Raw genomic sequence first — 18216 nt, 5'->3', positions numbered from 1 at the left:
TTTTGAGACGTCACGTATGATAATATTGTTGCAAAAGAGACCCCACTCTTAAACCACGCAACTAAAACAGTTTGCCTTCACAAGTAAAACATTAATAAAATCTTCATTTTTTACATGAATTTAACGCTTTGTTATAGATATCCATCGGACAATAAAAATCCAAAAGTGAAGTATGGACTTTCAAAGTCCATATAAAATGGTGTTTCATCTCGTATTTTCAACACGAGACAATATGTATAGGCGTAATTCGACAAGCATTGGTATCGAAACGATGCTGAATAAATAGGTTTAATTTGTAATTTTAATTTCAAAAGGAACCTCATAAAATGTCTGGCTTTGTCACTGTACATAGACATAATTCAACATCATAGTTGACATGCATTGGTATCGAAAACATAATCAAATTCTGACATATGGTTGGAAATGGAGAATTGTATCTTTACATCCAACTGCTGTTTACACAAAGAGAACTAATTATTCAAGAAAGGGGGAAAACAACAACTAGAGAGTTTGGGAAATCAAGAAACAGCAACAAGCAAAAAAAGAAGCAATTTGATACTGCCAAAAGAACCAAGTGCTAAAAAGGCTGTGAACTAACATAATCTATTTGCTTGTTAGTATCAAATCAACAAATGTGCAACCTTTCCCCCGGTGCACCATGGCAACGTTTCTAACTCATGGTGAGCTCAAAATTTCTAAAACGAGTCTTCAAAAACATACTAGCAGAGCGTTGCGAGTGAGAATCCCTTTCTACAGCTTGTAATGCTCCGTAGCCAGCTATATATGAGGAATTCAGAGGACTCCTGAAAATATGCAAAGCCGACACAAGCATTAAAGTGTAGGAACAACAGAAATGATGTGAAGACTGCAAACCTAGTGGAGTGTAGTTCATTAGCAACATAGAGTGCATCAAAACTGATCCAAACCGAGCCAATATATCGTACCAATCCTATCGTATTGTCCAACAATTAGTACTCCTTTCATCCACGAAAATTTTGTCACAATTCCCTTTTCAGTCTGTTCACAGAAAAATTCCCACTTCCATTTTAGTAGTAGGGCCCCCCACAACTTACCAGACATTTAAAGTGAGACCCTTGCTACACTCGCACACTATCAACCATTTGATTAAAATCAACAACATCCACAACGTCAGTGAGTCAGATTTAAGAAATAGGAATCATGAATTCATGATGATGCACTTGCAACGTCACAGGTGAAAAGAGCAAGAACGGAGGTAAGAGAGACCTAAAAATGGTTCATCTCAAATTATTGTCCTAATATTTCCACCGAGAATAAATTCATATAGATTTTGTAATTACGTTACTTTAAAGGCAGTAAAGGTACACATGAAACAAGACTTCTGCAGTTCCACTACCCAGGTTACAAATATATTTCAGCCGCCAGAATAACAATCTGGTAAGGCACAAATACGTATTTGAATGGGCTTAACTGATAAAATATATATATATATAGTAAAATTAACAAGAATCTTACCAAAGAGAATTCAAAAAGGAGCCTCGAACGGTTCATCCCAAACATCTCCACTTCCATTAGAGGCATCTTCTGCATCTTCCTCCATCGAGAGCCTAATGTATTCTCGGTGAGCAAAGCGATCCCACTCCGTCAAATTAGGGTTCTCACGCTCCTGCCCAGATTTTATAGTTGAGAAGCTTTCTAGGAGCATATTTTAATGCAGAATTATATAAATAGCTATTGAAAAGGTTGCATTATACCTGGCGAATTAGAAATGGATCACGAGTCTCGAAAGCCATGAACTTATTAAGGTTAAACAGGATATTGAAAACACTGCCAGAAAGTCTGCTTCCTTTTATATCCCGCAACGTAAAATAGCTCTCTTCCTGCATATCATAATTTCAATGTAATCAGATTTCACAACGGTACAAGTATATTGCAATTTACGCAATTAAGGCAGATACTTGTAGGACTATGGATGCATTACAAATGAACTTCATAACCACAATATCCTAGCTTGTTCAGTTCACTTAATTATCTTTAGACTTTTTTAAAAATCCAGTTCTCTAGACATTACATCCTACAATGGTCTATAAATTACATCATAACTGTTTTTAATTCTGGCAATTAAAGCTAAAAGACATAAATATTTAAGTTTTGAAGATGATACTGGAACTTTTAGTCTTCAATATCCATCATAAATGAATTACGTTAAGGTGGAACTTTAAGCATTAAAGGACTTTTGAGCAGAAACATTTATTTCAAAATATAGGAGAGTTATTAAAGCAAATGCAAGGACTTTTAGACACAAACTCAGATTAGTAAGAAAAAAAAGTTAGAAACAATCTACTAAAGGGTCACCTCTGGATGAACCATGTCAACAATTTGACATAGTATATCTTCAAAAAGTACAGGCTCTTGGGCCATGCATTCCATTCTATGCAACTGCTCCTCATAAAAGAATTGCATTTCATTCCTCGTTATAATGCCATTACCATCCAAATCTATGCACTTGAACCTGAAAAGGACTACATTATTTGACTTGCATATAAAAGAATAAGAAATAATCCATCAAATAGTCTGAGCAAAAAGAGAAATAACACAAATCCAAGTGCATTATATAGTCTGAGCTTGATTACAGAAATCACTAATCATAACTAATAAATATTATAAACCTTTCACGTGAAAAGTTCAAATCCAGGTTTGCTCTAAAGCCTCAAGTCATTGATATTGAGACCTTAAGGATTAACTATGAGAATACTTTGCTCCTTGCATGAAAAAACAAACATCACTTATTCCACAATCCACCAATTAGATACACTATGAACGAAGAAAAATCTTCAGTGAGTGGCTTCCTGAAAGGTTTCAGTAGCACTCATACTTACAACCTATAAACCCACATGTATAAAGTACTCAAAGGATTCAGGCTCAACTTTCCTGACTACACCTCAGACATTCAAGATTTGATGATCATGCCGCCATGCTTTTTATTGACAGCTTAGATCTTATACATACCAATACTCAAGACTAGGTTCTGATGATTTATCCTCCTCTGACAATATGAAGTAGACGAAATCTTCATATCCCATCTTTCCTTCAACCTTACTGGTGAACTTTCTCGGAACCTTGCAAATTAAAGTAACAATGCTTAGAAAGTGGTTCAGGACATCATAAGAAATAGATCAATCTTCCAATGCAGACAACCCAACCTATCCCTTAATAGTAAGAAGATTGAGGAAACAACAAACCTGAGAAAATATCCTATCAACAATCCTGTAGGTAAGTGCATGGTTACCATATCTGATGAGGTTTTCTTTGTCAATCAAAAAATCATGATCTGAGTCCAGCTCCCAGAACTTGCAGTATATCACATAGAAATGCTCATAGGAGAAGTACCTGAAGAATTGAGATAATAAAATGTGGCAGCTAACATACTAGCAAAATGCAAAATAGTGAATGCTAAAGCAATCACAGTGCTCCTAGTCCAAGATTGCAGCTTGATAATTTGTAGTGAGAAATGATATATAGTGACATTGGAAATATATCTACAACCAATGGGAACCTTGCAGATACATAAATTACTATTTATTCACTTTTCTAAGAACAAGAAGAAGATCATCATTAACAAACAGATAAACAATAAAAATAAAACAAAAATCAGATTCTCTTTAATTACCTCAAGACTTTGTTAATATCCTCTTCCTCATCTGCATGCTGCATTGCAGCAATCAAGTTTGAGCGTCTCAGCTCCTTCAGTGTAAGACGACTATTACCAGCTCTATTCACATAGTAAAATATTCTGTATATTACAGTTTCAGCTGTAGATAGATAATAGGACTGTTAATCTCACTCCAGTAATTAGCAGATCATACAAAGTCAGCAATTTAAGCTTAGGCTTTTAATTGAAGCAGAATGGCCAAGCATAAGCTTTTAATTATCATTACAACATAATTATATGTCCACATAGGTCTACCAAGACTTAGTGTTATTGCTATCTAGACTTTCATGCTCATACTAGTAAAATAGATAAAACAAACGAACAAAAGGCAGATGAGGGATTATATTCAATGATCTAGCACATATATAAACTTCTTTTAGAAAGATAACAACTATACCAGTGAACTTTTAACCAAAGAAAAGTTTAACCAATATAATTAGTAACAATAAATAAGTGCTAATATGAGATACGACTTACCATATCTTTCTTGAAATTCAGGTGTACTCTGTAGGAATTCCAACCCAGGATGAGTGGTCAAAAGTTCTCGAAGAACGGGTTTAAAGTCATCCTATTTCAAGGTCATGCCATTGCAAACATAGGAAGAAGCTATTAATAACTAGATAACTCAATTTGATGTATTATAGTACTAAGAAATTTGTTCAACCTGCACCAAGTGTCTGTGCTCTGGCTGCTTCAAGATTGTGTATAACTGTGTTGCTAGATCCTTGGACAACATGTTTTTATTAATCCAATAATCGACAAACGCATCCCTGTTTGGAAAAATAAGCTGAAGTTAGAGTAACATACATTAACTACAAACAAGAAAATCAGACCCATGAATCATCTAAGAAATTCGATGATGAACAAGTGTAACAAGTGGTATGACAAAAACTACTACTTCCTCCATCCCAACTAAGTTGAGTCATATTCCTTTTAGGGACGTCCCAACAAAGTTGAGTCATTTCCTCTATTGACAAAAAACAAAACATCTAATCACTCTTACTTTATGTCATCACCTACTTTACTCTCTCTTATCTCTCCTATTTTTTCCCCTCTCCCCTATTTTATATTAATATCATTTAACTTAATTCAGTACAATTTCTCCGTGTCCAAAAGAAGTGACCCAACTTAGTTGGGATGGAGGGAGTATTAAAAATATTTGAAGAACTAGATAGTCATATCTGGATGGCGCAGAAAGATAGACAGAGGGGGGAAATATTCCATTACAATTACCTGGTCACAATTCCAGTTCCCTCGGTGTCGATCTTTCTAAACAGTACAGCAGAAAAGAAAGACGGGAGCTTGCAAAGTTCCTTCGTTACTGGTTTAAATTCTGAGAATCCATTGAATGTACAACTCATTAGCAGGTAATGAACCAGTGAACATTCTAAGACTACATCACATGTATATCTAGCAACTCACCATGCATCTGCAGTCCATCCACGTGACCATAAAAAAATTGGTTAATTCTAAACAAGCATCGCTCTTTCAATTCATTAGGTGGTGGGCGCCCATTTTGGAAATAGAACTGCAAAATCACAAATTTTATCAAGTGAACTATACCCGCTCACTGCAAAGAAAGAGGAGGGAGGGAGCAACAGGATTCTAAGACAAAAACTTGGAAAACGATTAACACAACAATTAATTCAACCTGAGGTATAAGTTCTTTCACGGGTTCATTCACTAATTTCAAGGGAGAGGGAAAACTGGAAGGGCCTGCCCTGTGTTTCAAGATTCGAGGAGAACCTGAAGAACTCCTTGGTGAAAGTGGTGGCGTACTACCTGCAGGAAACATTGAAGGCAGCGTATTGCTAGCTGCAGTATTTGTGCTACCTGTTCCAGCAGCATTCAAGGGGCCACCTCCCTTGGCATTACTGAGCAACGATTTGACCTGAATTTGATAAGAGGATATATGTTAATAATCCTATTACTTCTCAACTATAACGAGACTAGAGTCACTAAAGTTATCAGCTAAATTGCTTCCACCTTCACTACCACATTACGATGGTTAGAAAGACATACATTCATCCCAAATTTATTGCTTCCAAATCAATCTAAATTAAGATATTCTGCAACGTTCAATTCCAGTTGTACTTAATTAATAGTGTGACACTGACAACTCTCGATCACTAGGGGTTGCGAAAAAATTGTACAAGAATAAAACTTCATACAGTACAAACAGACAGTGCTAAAACTTTCCCTCACATACAAACACTTTATGAAGTGAGTATTCATGGCAGCCGAAAAATAAGGAATTTCACTTACATTTAATTCTCTAGTGTCCTAAAAACGAATACATCTCAAAGTTACTGATAAGTTATTAATGACCCATTGACTCCACTATTAGTCTATTATTACTAGGTATCAGATGATTGAATGTGCCAATAAAGAAGAGCGGGTGTCATCATGTTAAGTTTCAATTGATACTCAAACCAAATCAGAAAAGCCATAACATTACAAAAGCAATGGCCAAGAGATTAACCAATAAGTGTCACCTAGTAATGCCAGTAGTGAAGAGTGAAGAGTGAAGTTCAGTTCTTTAACCATGAGCAGTGCAGCACAAATAAATACCGCTAGCCAATTACATGTCCAAATGGGCTCTTAACACATTATACAACCAGCTTTTCATTGACCAGCCTTAGTGATAGAGAAGGTCTCTACAAATATCTGCTTGTAACATGTTCTAGTAAAGTGACTCAGTAGTTTCATTCAAACATTTACTTCAATTTTTTTACGCATAACAGTATCAATGTTTCATCAACAACAAACTAAAGCCCACAACTTTATCTCTTCCTTCCTACAATCCCACCATAACCAACGACTCAGAAATAAAAATTTACATGTGGAATCTACAATTTCCCTCTCACTAAACCTAACCCGCCGAACTAAGCATAAACTGATGAGATCATCCTTCATCCTCCCGAAAAAATAAAACTAAACAAACAGAAAAAAAGTAAATTACCAAGGAATTGGTTTCCGGAAGCGAAAGCCACTGATCAAACAGCTTCTCGGCAACATACGGGTTGGCTTTAATAGCCAGCGGCGACACCTCCTGAAGCTGCAGCAGTTCAGCATCGAGGCTCGTGACATCGCCATTGAAATCCAAATCCATCTCTATTTGTATTTCCTCAAAATAAAATCCTCAGAAATCACAATACAGCTCGCAACCCTCAGATCCTTCCGCGCTTCTTCAACCATCAAACAGGAGGCAACACAGTCCGAAAACCAGCAAGAAAAGGAGCCCGAATTTCCCTCGCTCGCGGATCTTATCAACCAATTCAAAATCAGCAACAAAACAAACGCAAAATTGATTCAAAATCGGTAGCTGTGCAGCGCCGGAAAGCAAACCCTAGAAAGGGATTGATTCAGAGATCGAAGAGAGGAATTTACAGAGAGAGAGATTGCAAACCCTTAGCAAGAGGAAAAGTGTGTGCAAATGTTGTGTGTGCTAGTGCGTGTGGGAGAGAGTGAATAGTGTGGATATAATAAATTCATTATTTTCTGAGATATTCTTATAAAAATAGATTTATTTTTATCAATTTTGGGATAAAGATGATTTAGAAAGTGATTCGTCATATTTTGAATTTTATTTTTTATGAATAAATATTTGACTTTCAATATTGAGTTGAGTTCAATCTTTTTATATTCACTTTTTTTTATTTTTTTTTATTTTGTAAAGGAAGATATAGTAACAAATTATTAGTATTGAATTCAACCTTTCTATATAGTACTAAAAATAATTGGTATCATTTGGTTGACTTTGAATGTATTGAATTCGACCTTTTCATATTAGTTTTAAAGGAAGGGATAGTTACAAAATTAAGGTGTGGTGCAATTTAGTAATTCTGAAATATTTTCCTTTTAAGCTTTCTATTATAAATGAGAGTATATTGCCAAAATGAAATTAATACTATCACTATTTTTCTCTCTCTCTCCACTTAGCTATGCATAAACAATAATACATAAAATCTCGTGCTAAAAAAAGATCGCATAGTATAATATTTAGTGGGACAAAGTACTATATAAATATAATACATTTGACAATACTAAAATTAATAGGTTAGGAAGTTATTTTTTCCCATCTCACTCTTATTATCATAGGTAGAAAACCAATAAGCAAAAATCATATTCGTTCTATAAATCTATTAAAAAAAGGAAAATTATAAAAGAAAAAATATGAAGTTTGGTCAAATTTTGATACGTTCCATACTTTAAAAAATCAGTCAAAAAAATCATGATGTTTGGCTTTGTTCTCAATTATCCTATGATGACTTTTCTTTTGTGTGTGAAATTGCATCGGATATGACAATCGAAAATTTGTATGTGAACTCATTGTCGATGAATTAAAAATATTGTCTACCAATAAAGAAAACTATATATTTTGGTTAAAAATATGAACAATATATTATGTATATATATAAAGTTACTGGATTGTCCATTATGTGATCGTTGAAAATATATTCAAATTTTTTGATATTTTTATCTGATCATACCAAAATTTGACAAAACTTCATGATTTGATCATTTTTTAAGTCATAAATAATATGTTTGCTTCATTCAAATCTTGTAATATAATTCGAGAGCCAAGTCTGAAATGTCGATTTTCTCATATGCTAAAGAACCTAAAAACCTCAAAACCTTAAAAAAACATTCACTTTGAGTCGAAGAAAAATACATTTCGCATTTTTTTTCTCAAACAATTCAAAGAATCCAACTAAATCTACCTGCACATTTAGTAGTAGTAGTAAAGAATCCGTCTAAATCTGAAGCAGATTTGGTGGTAGTAGATAATAATCTACATTTATATTTAAGAAGGATTCATTATAATTTATACTACTAGTTTAATGTTTTACCAATTTTCTATTTGTAGCTACAACTAACACACTATTTTGCATATAACTTTGAGAAACTATTTAATTATAAAATGTTCAAAACTTTCCAATGTCAAAAAAAGAATGTAGTACTACTACTCATAATATAAGTAACCAAAAAATGCAGCCCCACATTTACAAAAATATATGGCTGGAAAGTTTTTTTTTGAAAGTTTTTTTTTTTCTTCTATCTTTGTGTACTTTTAATCCTTTTCACTAAGAATCCTGCTAAGTTCAGTCAAGATGCTACTGTGCAAGCAAATGTTAAGTGCACGAACCTCCTCGGCGTTTGCTTTCTGTGAGTGTTCTCTCAACGGCCCCGTGGGCCAAGGGCATGCCCATGAGGCTGTCTATTGGTCTCTGTGCTGTGAAGGAATCTGCATCAGTGATTGCGATTGCGATTGCCAGTATTCTTGGCAAACTCGATCGCGGTCCTTAGCCTGGATGGCCTGTAAAGAGAACCCAAAAATGGCCATATTAGTAAACATTTTTACCAAACTTCATGATTTTCTGCAGTTTGCCCCAAAAATAAACTACTATGTCTTATATATGAAAAACATTTTCAAAAATCACAATGTTCAAGTTCAAAGCCAATGGGAAGAACATGCCTGCATGATTTCTGGCGATGAAAATCCAAACATTTGCATGCCATCGACACTCCCAGGAGGCTGCAGAGTTGGGAGCTTCCCCTTTCCGAGCTTATGTTGCTTGGCAATCTCATGATTTACTCGCTCCCGAACCAGTTCCCAGCATTTACCAGCTGAGACATGGACAAATACTTCACTAGGATCGGTCTCCAACGACACCTGAAAATTTAAATTTATCAGCTAACGGATAAGGAAAAGAAGAAACAGAACACGCAACACAAAAGACATTTTGTGCTGCTGCCAGGGACGAATCCAATGCATTGGCAGGTGGGGCATATGCCCCTCCTCAAATTTTCCTACACATATACATATCTATGTTTTTTGCTAATTTACACTATTTATTTACTAAATGCCCCTTCTTAATTCTTCTAAACTTTCTCTATACATATTTTTGCCCCTCTTGAGATTATTTCCTGGCTCCGTCCCTGGGCCTGCTGCGAAGGATTATATAATGTGGAGAAGATTTCACAAAAGAGCAGATGATTGAACAATATTGGTTTACTATACGTACCATAAATAAAGGTCGATCCTTCCCAGCATCTAGGATTTCAGAGATGTAATAACACATATTGGTTGGATCAGTAACATCTATGTACCTCACTCTACTCCTAAATCCTGTGTTCGAAAAAAAAAAAAAGCCAATTATATTTTGTAATATAACAAAGAACTGCATAAGGATACATGTTCGATTCAGACGCACCTTTTGGGTAAATTGAATTACTATCACACCACAACTTTGCACCATGCGCAGCTCCAAAGTCCAAAGGCTCAACATTGCAACTGACTCTCCTGATAACTTTTGCAATACGAGGGCGCTTCTGGCGAGGGAGCCCATCCATGCTATGTTGATGGCTCGATGGGTTTGATACAGTAAGTATGTTATCTACAGATCTCAACTCTTTCACTTTCTCGTCATCAATTTGTTGGGGATTATGGTTTGCCTCATCAAAATCATTCGTCTCTTTGTTCCTCCCTACAATTTTGTTGGAATCGGTATCCATCTGTGAAATGTTAACACAAGAACTTGTTGGAGGGTTGCTTCCTACAGAACTTTCAGACTCAGTGAGCTCCTCAACTTTAACACGCGTTGAACTAGGAATGCATACATCAGAAGGAAGAGTAACAGTGGCTGCGGAGGCTGGTTTATCAATGCAACTATCTAACTTTGTCATACTATCGGAAAAAACTGGCTTCTGAGTACCTATTGTATCCTTTTGAACAGTCCCCCTTACGACACACGTCTTTTTACAGGGTGGTCCGTCTTCTTCATCATCACTCAGTAGTATGACATCCTTGTGTCCCATAAGTGATGGCTGCTTCTCCTCAGACTTATCCGAAGCTCCTGGGGACACTTTCGCGGGATTATTGGGTCGAATAGCCTGACATGACTGCACTTCAAATCCAGGAGGGGACTGCAAAGAGTTTTCTTTTTTGCACGAACTTTTAGATGTAGTTGATTTAATTTTAAAACGGGTTGCTCTTTGCACACATGGTAAAGCCAATACTACAAAAGGCAGTTCCTCATTCATAGACGATCCAATGCTGCCCATATACTTCTTTGAACTAGAAGAGCCTCTAGGCACTTTCCTTTTCTGCTCCTCTGAAGAAATTGCACTCGGTGCTGAACTAGGCGGTTCCAAATTCTTAGACGAGCCAATGCTGCCCACATACTTCGCTGAACTAGAAGAGCCTCTAAGCGCTTTCTTTTTCTGCTCCTCTGAAGAAATTGCACTCGGTGCTGAACTAGGCGGTTCCACATTCTTAGACGAGCCAATGCTGCCCACATACTTCGCTGAACTAGAAGAGCCTTCGGGCGCTTTCCTTTTCTGCTCCTCTGAAGAAATTGCACTCGGTGCTGAACTTATCACTTCTTGAGCTGACTCTTGAGATGCAACTTGCTTGCTTTCTGCAATATGAGAGGTGAGAGCGAGGCCCATATCAAGCCTTGCCCATCGATATACTGCACTTAGTTTCCCCTCCAAAGCTTCAACTAATAGATTCAATTCCATAATGTCATAACGAAAAAGGAAAAACTTGGCACTCCATGAGCACGAACACAACTGTTTGGCATGAGTCAAGCATGCATATTTATCCGGTGAACACTGGTGGCAACCTGCAGCAGATAGGTGTAGATCGAAGAGGCAGACACTGCATTCCCTCTCACAATTAGCATCAAAGGAGCTCTCCATCTTCAGTGCCTTTGAGGATTTGCTAAGGAGTTCCCTCCATTTATGCTCCATGTCAACACGAGTCTAAACACAATATAATTGCACATTAGAATGATATTTGAACTGTAAAGGCGAAAATATATCTGTTTTCTCCTGTTTCATTATTTATTACAACGCCTTAAATCTGACGTACCAATGCCTCAATTTTAAGAACAAACTACGACTAAAGAGGTAATGGATACCTTGAGTGCTTTTGATAAGAAGCCATCCTTTCCGCAAGCTTCGTTCCATCTTAAATTATTTGATTTGTGCTTCTTCAAAAAATTATGCTGCCAATTTTCTTTTACAGCTTCTCTAGCTGCACCAAGCAATAGTTTATCATGTGAAATGGAACTTCGTCTGCCTTGCTCGCGGTACAGCTCAATAGCTTTATGTCCATGCGGCAACCAGTCAACAGGTGCGATATTAACTGCCTCAGCGCAGTTAAAACCACAGTTGAATCCAGCATGATATGCTCGAGGGAAGGTCAGTATATATTCTCCTGGATTCTGCACGCACCGATAAACAGGCACCCCTTCAGAGCTTAGGATTGAAGGTGATAGTTGGGTAACCTGCATATTGTTCAAAAGACACAATTAATTTCGAACAGTAGAAGAAAGTTACATGTTATTCACTTGTTGAAAAAGCAGTTAAGTGGCACTCAACACCAGTGATATATGATATAAGTAGGCGTATTTGTTTATATGTTACTGAAGTAAATAGTAACAAAAGAAAGTAAGGAATTGAAGCTTGCCAGCTTATGAAGCAAGTCAGGCTGTTCTGCGAAGAGGTCCGGTAAATGTTTTCTCATAGCTGCCTCCAGTTTCGTAGCATCTGATCCTGGAACTCCATACCACATTTTCGGAGCTCCCAAATGCATGTAATTCAAGGAGTACATGTGATGGTCCTCTACATGCTGTTGCCACATGAAGAATAAATGAGTAATGAAAAATCATTTACTACTGAAGGAGAGAAACAGTAAAAACTAAAAACAGGAAAGCAGGTAAAGATTGCGTTAAAATGAATGCATATGACAAGAATGTTTTTACTTACCCAGCAAAATGAAGAAAAACACATTCCTATATACAACCAAGGAACCACAACACCAGATATTTCATTGTTTTCAAATGCTAGAACAGAACCAGGAAGTCTTGGGAAGTTATTCAAGTTCCATCCTGAATTAATGTACTTTGTGTCTGAAGCAGAAGCAACTTGATGGGAATGTTTAGGAAACCCACTGCCAAATGCTCCAGTTTCCAGGTCAGCCCCGTAAAGCACCTTTAAGAGAACGGAATTTATTATCACTAGAAGCAAATAGGTAGGTCAATGTGATAATTATTTGGAAAAGCTCCATACAAGACAAGCACTGGGGAATACCTCAATTTCTTCTGTTGGTCTCTCTAAAATCCGCCAATATTCTCCCTCAATTTCTTGTATTGTAGGGTGCCACTGCTCGTCAAGTGTAGAACTGCTATCTCCTAAACTTGAACTATTATTATTTTTCCAGAAGTATTGGGCCATAAAATCATCATCATACTTCTGAAACTCATCCAGAGTAAAATCTGGACCAGGCTCAAATCCAAATTGCTCGGCATTGTCTGAAGTTTTAGTATCCTGAATACCATTTGCATGATCGGCTCCTCTTCTTAGGCATTTTCTCTTTTTTCTCTTGTCATGTTTGACTAGAAACTTCTGCATCATCGATTCCCGATTCTGAAGTTTGTCTAACTGCTGGATTCGTGTCGTAAATTTAGACCTTTCCCATATGTTCTTTTCCTTCAGAGGGCAAGGAGGGTTCCATGATGGAGGTGGTACTATGCGACAGATCCCATACATCTCTGCCTTAGAGCGTATACTTGCAATGTATTTTATGGTATCCTCAAACTCCTAGATATTTGGTAAAATTAAAATAACATGAGTGCTTTCAAAACTAAAAAGCGGATCAGATCCTTATGGCATAACAAAATATAAGAAAACAGAGTGGTATGGGCTAATAAGAACCTCTTCGGAAGGATAAAATACAGGAGCATCCTCAATATCAGGCCTTCGAGCTTCTTCTGGACGCCATTTTGCAATAACCTGTAACGGAAGTCTAAGGTAAGCATGCAGTTATAATAGTTGGAGACCCCCAACAAGCCCAGCACTTCACAACTAGGAAAACACAAATAAAATTGTGTTTTCTAGTGATAGTGTTTCTGCAGTTCTAGAAAAACGCAGAAGAGATCAGTGTCGAAAGGCTGACCTTTTGGCAGTTCTCACATGCTTCACACCCTCGAAGAACCCCTTTTGGCAACCAATTCCTGGAAAAGTTTTCCTGAAGTTGCACCAATAGGGACCTAAGACTGAGAGGAACCTGAAAGAGTTGTAGAATTTATAGTGAACTAAACTTGACCAACCTGTTCTAATTCAATTTGATCACTTGAACTGCTATCAAGCTGATTCTGCTTTATCAATGATATATGCCTAATAGACATGCTGGTGTTTGTATTGTTACATTGTGTTCCTAACTGGATATTTTCTGCCATAGAAGGGTTGGCGGAACTTGCGCAATTACTGGCTTGATCACCCTCCATCTTTGCCAGATAGAGAGAGGCAAATGCCTCAAAACCAGGCGGAATTAATGAGCTGTCCATGTTATCTTCTTTAAGACGAGGTCCAATAATTACGGCTGAAACAACAAAAAAATTAACATAAATATATGAGAGGAAAAGTTTACCTTTGAGAATTATACAGAATTACAGAAAACAAGGAAATACCAATAAAATTATCCAAAACGGGATATAACATTAGAAAGTCTGAATTACAATTTTTATGGCGGTGTGAAAAAATTAGAAGCACGTGGTGGACATGAATATAGAAATACTACTAAAAACTTAAACGATGCTAGCTGCTACAGTGACACGGAAACATTTATTTGCGAATCAATCAAGAACAGAAGTTTCCCAAAGGGGAACAATATTGTAGGCGGGGTTTAGAATATACTAGTGCAAAAGGATAAATTCGGCAAACACCATACGCGCTTTTAATGAATCGAAACGGGCTACAAGGTTATAAATGCCTTTTAGTATAATTAATGACGGAATAAAATCATGGAATATCACGGAAAAATTAGAACCAGATCAGCATAACACCAGCAGTTTCATTCTTGGAAAGCAATTAATTAGGTCTGCCTTTTCACCTTAAATCACGAAAAATGCCACACTACGAATATGTTCAAGAGGCCGTACAGGCCAAATAACTACTATCCACGTTGCAATCAACCCAGACACTACACATTTTTGTTATAGTAATTACTAACATTGGGATAAACATATTTAAAGTTCGGTATTTAAACTCTTAGTGAACTACAACACCAGTATTTAGTCGACAAAGAGTGCGAGTATTTCAACTGGCAACCATATCTACAGTTCTGATATGCCATAATCTTGGTATCATTATTATGTTCTAATTTATTACTTTTCCCCAATTGTAACACGACGGAATAGGTTTATCCTGATAGGATTTTTTGTCGTTTACGCTCGATTACAATTTTCTTTTCCGAGAAAGTAGTAGATTACAAGCATTCGTTATATAACCAATTCAATGGCACACGACAAAACATCATTCCAATTAGGCAAACAAATTAACACCATGAAGTAAAACTTATGAATTCAACCAGAAACCTTACCCCAAATCTCCAAGTTCTTTTTAAAAAAATTAAAAGATTTAACTAAAAACAAGAAGAAACATAAGATCTATCATGGAAAAAAGATTCTTCTCAACTTACATATTCTGATTCAATGGTTAACATGCGTATGGAGCTGTAGCAGAGCCCAGAATTCAGTCCCTGCACCAGATTTTCCATTAAAAAACACCACTACTGAAAAACACAACCTCATTCAAGAAAAACATTGTTTAATTCACATCATAAAAAGGCACAGTAAAAAGATCCCAAAAGGAGAAAAAACACTAACAGTGAAAAGGAGTCACCAAATACAGACCAAACCCTAATTCAACCAACATTTATACATATGGTCCCAGCTAAACAAACAAACCCAACACCATCAACACATCTCACTTACTTAAACAGCCCTGATTCAAATAATTTCCCAATTTTATTTTATCCCAATTTTCACAACTTTTCTTGTGTAAATACTGGAATTGTAATGAGAGATCACATGGAAAAGAGCTATAATCACAGAAAACAAGCAACCTCAAAACCATGGGCAGCCCATGAATTTGTTCAAGGCAGGCAGGCAATATAAATTGGGGAAATTTTCATAATTAACTAACCTAATTTGGAAAACCCCTTTCTCTACAGTTGGAATTTATTGCCAATTTATTTTTCCAGATAATCATACACTAAAAGTTTGGTATCACTTTAAACAGTAAAGATGCTGCTTTTGATATTTAGCAAATGCAAATGCTCAAAATCCAGAAACTGACCTTTATTTATTTTGGAATACCGTTGATCGTTGGTTTAATTGATGAACTTCTTTAGGGGGAAAATCGAAATGTGATGTATAAATAGTGTGAATTAGATTAGGGATTTTGTTTACAAGATTATAATTCGATTAGAAAAGGATTGGAAAAGGCATGGACCTAAATTTGAAGAAATTTTGATATAATTTGACTGTAATTATTTACTACTACTATATATGTTTTGCTTTTTATAGCGTTACGTTTCACTATTCTTTTTTATGGGTTGGGCCTCTCTTGCTCTCGATATATTAGTAATATTTGATTTGATAAATTAGATACTCCTTCCGTTCCATAAAGATGATCTCACTTTGATCGAACATGGACTTTAAGAAACGTGATGAAAAATGAGTTTAAAAAGTTAGTGCAATGTGAATCCTACTTTTATATACTATTAATTTTATAATAATATGTGAGTAGAAATGAGTTAGTGGAATATGAGATCCACTATTAAAAATGATAAAAAATGAAATGAGATAAATATTGTGTGATGGACATAAATGGAAAAAAGGGACAATCTTTGTGGGTCGGAGGGAGTAATATTTATTCTTACGAATATTATTCACTTAAATAGTAAATGTAAGTATTCTTGAATAATGGTATAATATTGGATAATTTTGATATATTAATGATGTTTCTTTTAATGAATTAGATAATATTAATTCTTAGAAATATTATTCAGAAAAAAATGGATAAATTTCCAGCACTCTTAAATAATTTCGAATCAATTCAATATGAGAGAATCTCGAGCAGAGTTAGAATATTGTTAGAGACATATAAAGGATTTATGTGATAAATATTGGAGTAAAATACTTATCTTTTGATAGTTTCATTGGCATTGGAATTTGAGAAGAATAATAATTAAATATCGACAATTTGAATGTGATAATAATCATAATATCGGCAATATCCTTTTACATGTTTTGTTATTATTTTATTTTGACACACTTCGTTCTTCGACACGCGTGCACACATTTTGTGCATTGATTAAATATTGCTAAAGGTATTAATCGTGCTGATTATGTATTAATTGAATTGATTTATAAATTAATAATAGTGATTAAACATTATTTAAACTACCTACGCAATGTGGTGGGACACACATGAGATTATCTTTTTTATCCGTAGTATATTCAATGCAATGCACACTTTTGAATATTGTTTTCCTTTGAAGATTCTATACATTATCATTAATTGGTATTTTCTGAAAATATTGCAGGATTCATGTATTTTCATTTATAGATTTGGTTAATTAGATTTATTGTGTAAAGAGAATTAAGTAGAGAAATCAAGAGAATCAAGTAAAAGAAAGAACAAATTAAGAAAGAAAATATTTATTGTTCTTTGCCAAAAAATAAATTAACCCAATTATACTAAAACAACCCAAAAAGGAATGAAATATTATATTTATTTGCAGAAAATTAGGTGCTTGTATTAAAAGGTTTGTTTGACTTTCTAGTTTTTGTCAATAAAAACTTTATAAGCATAAAACATATAAAATATACTACTACCTTCGTCCCTGAAAGTTTGTCATACTTTAATTTTTACCATTTACCTTCGTCCCTGAAAGTTTGTCATACTTTAATTTTTACCATTTTTGATAGTGAACCTTATATTCCACTAACTCTCATTCCTATTCACATTTTATTATAAAACTAATATATAAAAGTAAGACTCACATTTCATCTAACTTTTTCAACTCACTTTTCATTATATATCTTAAAACCCATGCCAGATCAAAGTGGGACAATATTTGGAGAACGGAAGTAGTAATATTTTTACATTTTTCTAATTGAGTCATCGTATTTTGATATTTGATTGTTAGTAAAGATCTAGTTAAACAAAAGAAAAGACTAATTCATTTTTCAGAATTGGAAGTCTAAAGTTGAAACTAAAAGAGCTCAATTTTTACGAATTCTGGTATAATATCCAATTTTTAAAAAGTAATTAAAAGTTTGTCGACCCAATTTTTCATAAAAAAGAGTTTTTGTTGGTTTACTTTTTGAAAATTTATTTTTTAAAAACCAATAGACAAAAATTTAAAGACTGTATGACGATGGGCTCATCACAAGACCTTGGCGTCGTTATATTTCACCCACTTTTTGTTGTAATTAATATACTATAGTTTATAATAGTGATTCGAAGAGATAAAGTTGCATTAGCAGATGCACTAATCTTGCCTTAAACCATCATCATATTATAATGAATAAATAAACATAGTGATACATCAAATCCCGTGTTGAAAAACCAGTATCAAATCTAGACCTCATAGCATTCACGTTGAAATCTATAGATTCACTAGTGCTATTTACTTGCGAGCAATTTAGTGGGTAAGACATTTT

At 35.2% G+C, this 18216-nt stretch overlaps 2 protein-coding genes across 2 annotated transcripts; both read right to left on the bottom strand.

Moving 5' to 3' along the window:
- Nucleotides 1-381: 381 nt before the first annotated feature.
- Nucleotides 382-7164, bottom strand: LOC125202285 (serine/threonine protein phosphatase 2A regulatory subunit B''beta-like). The gene is made up of 13 exons (XM_048100662.2): nucleotides 6654-7164; nucleotides 5343-5582; nucleotides 5114-5219; nucleotides 4925-5024; nucleotides 4356-4461; nucleotides 4169-4259; nucleotides 3650-3791; nucleotides 3222-3369; nucleotides 2989-3098; nucleotides 2335-2491; nucleotides 1734-1859; nucleotides 1495-1645; nucleotides 382-803 (listed from the first exon to the last, which is right to left on the bottom strand). The coding sequence occupies exons 1-12, from the start codon at nucleotides 6801-6803 to the stop codon at nucleotides 1505-1507; spliced, it is 1617 nt and encodes a 538-aa protein (XP_047956619.1). The 5' UTR covers nucleotides 6804-7164; the 3' UTR covers nucleotides 382-803; nucleotides 1495-1504.
- Nucleotides 7165-8591: 1427 nt separating this feature from the next.
- On the bottom strand, nucleotides 8592-16009 carry LOC125202555 (putative lysine-specific demethylase JMJ16). Its single transcript, XM_048100969.2, has 13 exons — nucleotides 15842-16009; nucleotides 15183-15242; nucleotides 13813-14084; nucleotides 13659-13730; nucleotides 13418-13495; nucleotides 12794-13303; nucleotides 12470-12694; nucleotides 12171-12332; nucleotides 11620-11988; nucleotides 9910-11461; nucleotides 9721-9824; nucleotides 9171-9368; nucleotides 8592-9011 (listed from the first exon to the last, which is right to left on the bottom strand). Exons 3-13 carry the CDS (start codon nucleotides 14047-14049, stop codon nucleotides 8913-8915), a joined length of 3606 nt encoding a protein of 1201 aa, XP_047956926.1. The 5' UTR covers nucleotides 14050-14084; nucleotides 15183-15242; nucleotides 15842-16009; the 3' UTR covers nucleotides 8592-8912.
- Nucleotides 16010-18216: the final 2207 nt, after the last annotated feature.

This window comes from Salvia hispanica, chromosome 2 (assembly GCF_029641045.1).
Source record: "Salvia hispanica isolate PSC_SH4W2 chromosome 2, Shi_PSC_v1, whole genome shotgun sequence".
Classification (NCBI taxonomy): Eukaryota; Viridiplantae; Streptophyta; class Magnoliopsida; order Lamiales; family Lamiaceae; genus Salvia; species Salvia hispanica.
The sequence above is the reverse complement of the archived record's forward strand: the minus strand, read 5'-3'. Positions and strand labels throughout refer to the sequence as shown.

Excerpts from the sequence above, each read along its gene's own strand:
- LOC125202285 (XM_048100662.2), bottom strand. The coding sequence starts at position 6,803 with ATGGATTTGGATTTCAATGGCGATGTCACGAGCCTCGATGCTGAACTG. Across the intron at positions 5,220-5,342 it reads TGAAAGAACTTATACCTCAG|TTCTATTTCCAAAATGGGCG; the intron begins GTTGAATTAATT and ends GTGATTTTGCAG. Across the intron at positions 2,492-2,988 it reads GAACCTAGTCTTGAGTATTG|GTTCAAGTGCATAGATTTGG; the intron begins GTATGTATAAGA and ends AGTCCTTTTCAG.
- LOC125202555 (XM_048100969.2), bottom strand. The coding sequence starts at position 14,049 with ATGGACAGCTCATTAATTCCGCCTGGTTTTGAGGCATTTGCCTCTCTC. Across the intron at positions 13,496-13,658 it reads CATGTGAGAACTGCCAAAAG|GTTATTGCAAAATGGCGTCC; the intron begins GTCAGCCTTTCG and ends CTTCCGTTACAG. Across the intron at positions 11,989-12,170 it reads CTGACTTGCTTCATAAGCTG|GTTACCCAACTATCACCTTC; the intron begins GCAAGCTTCAAT and ends AACAATATGCAG.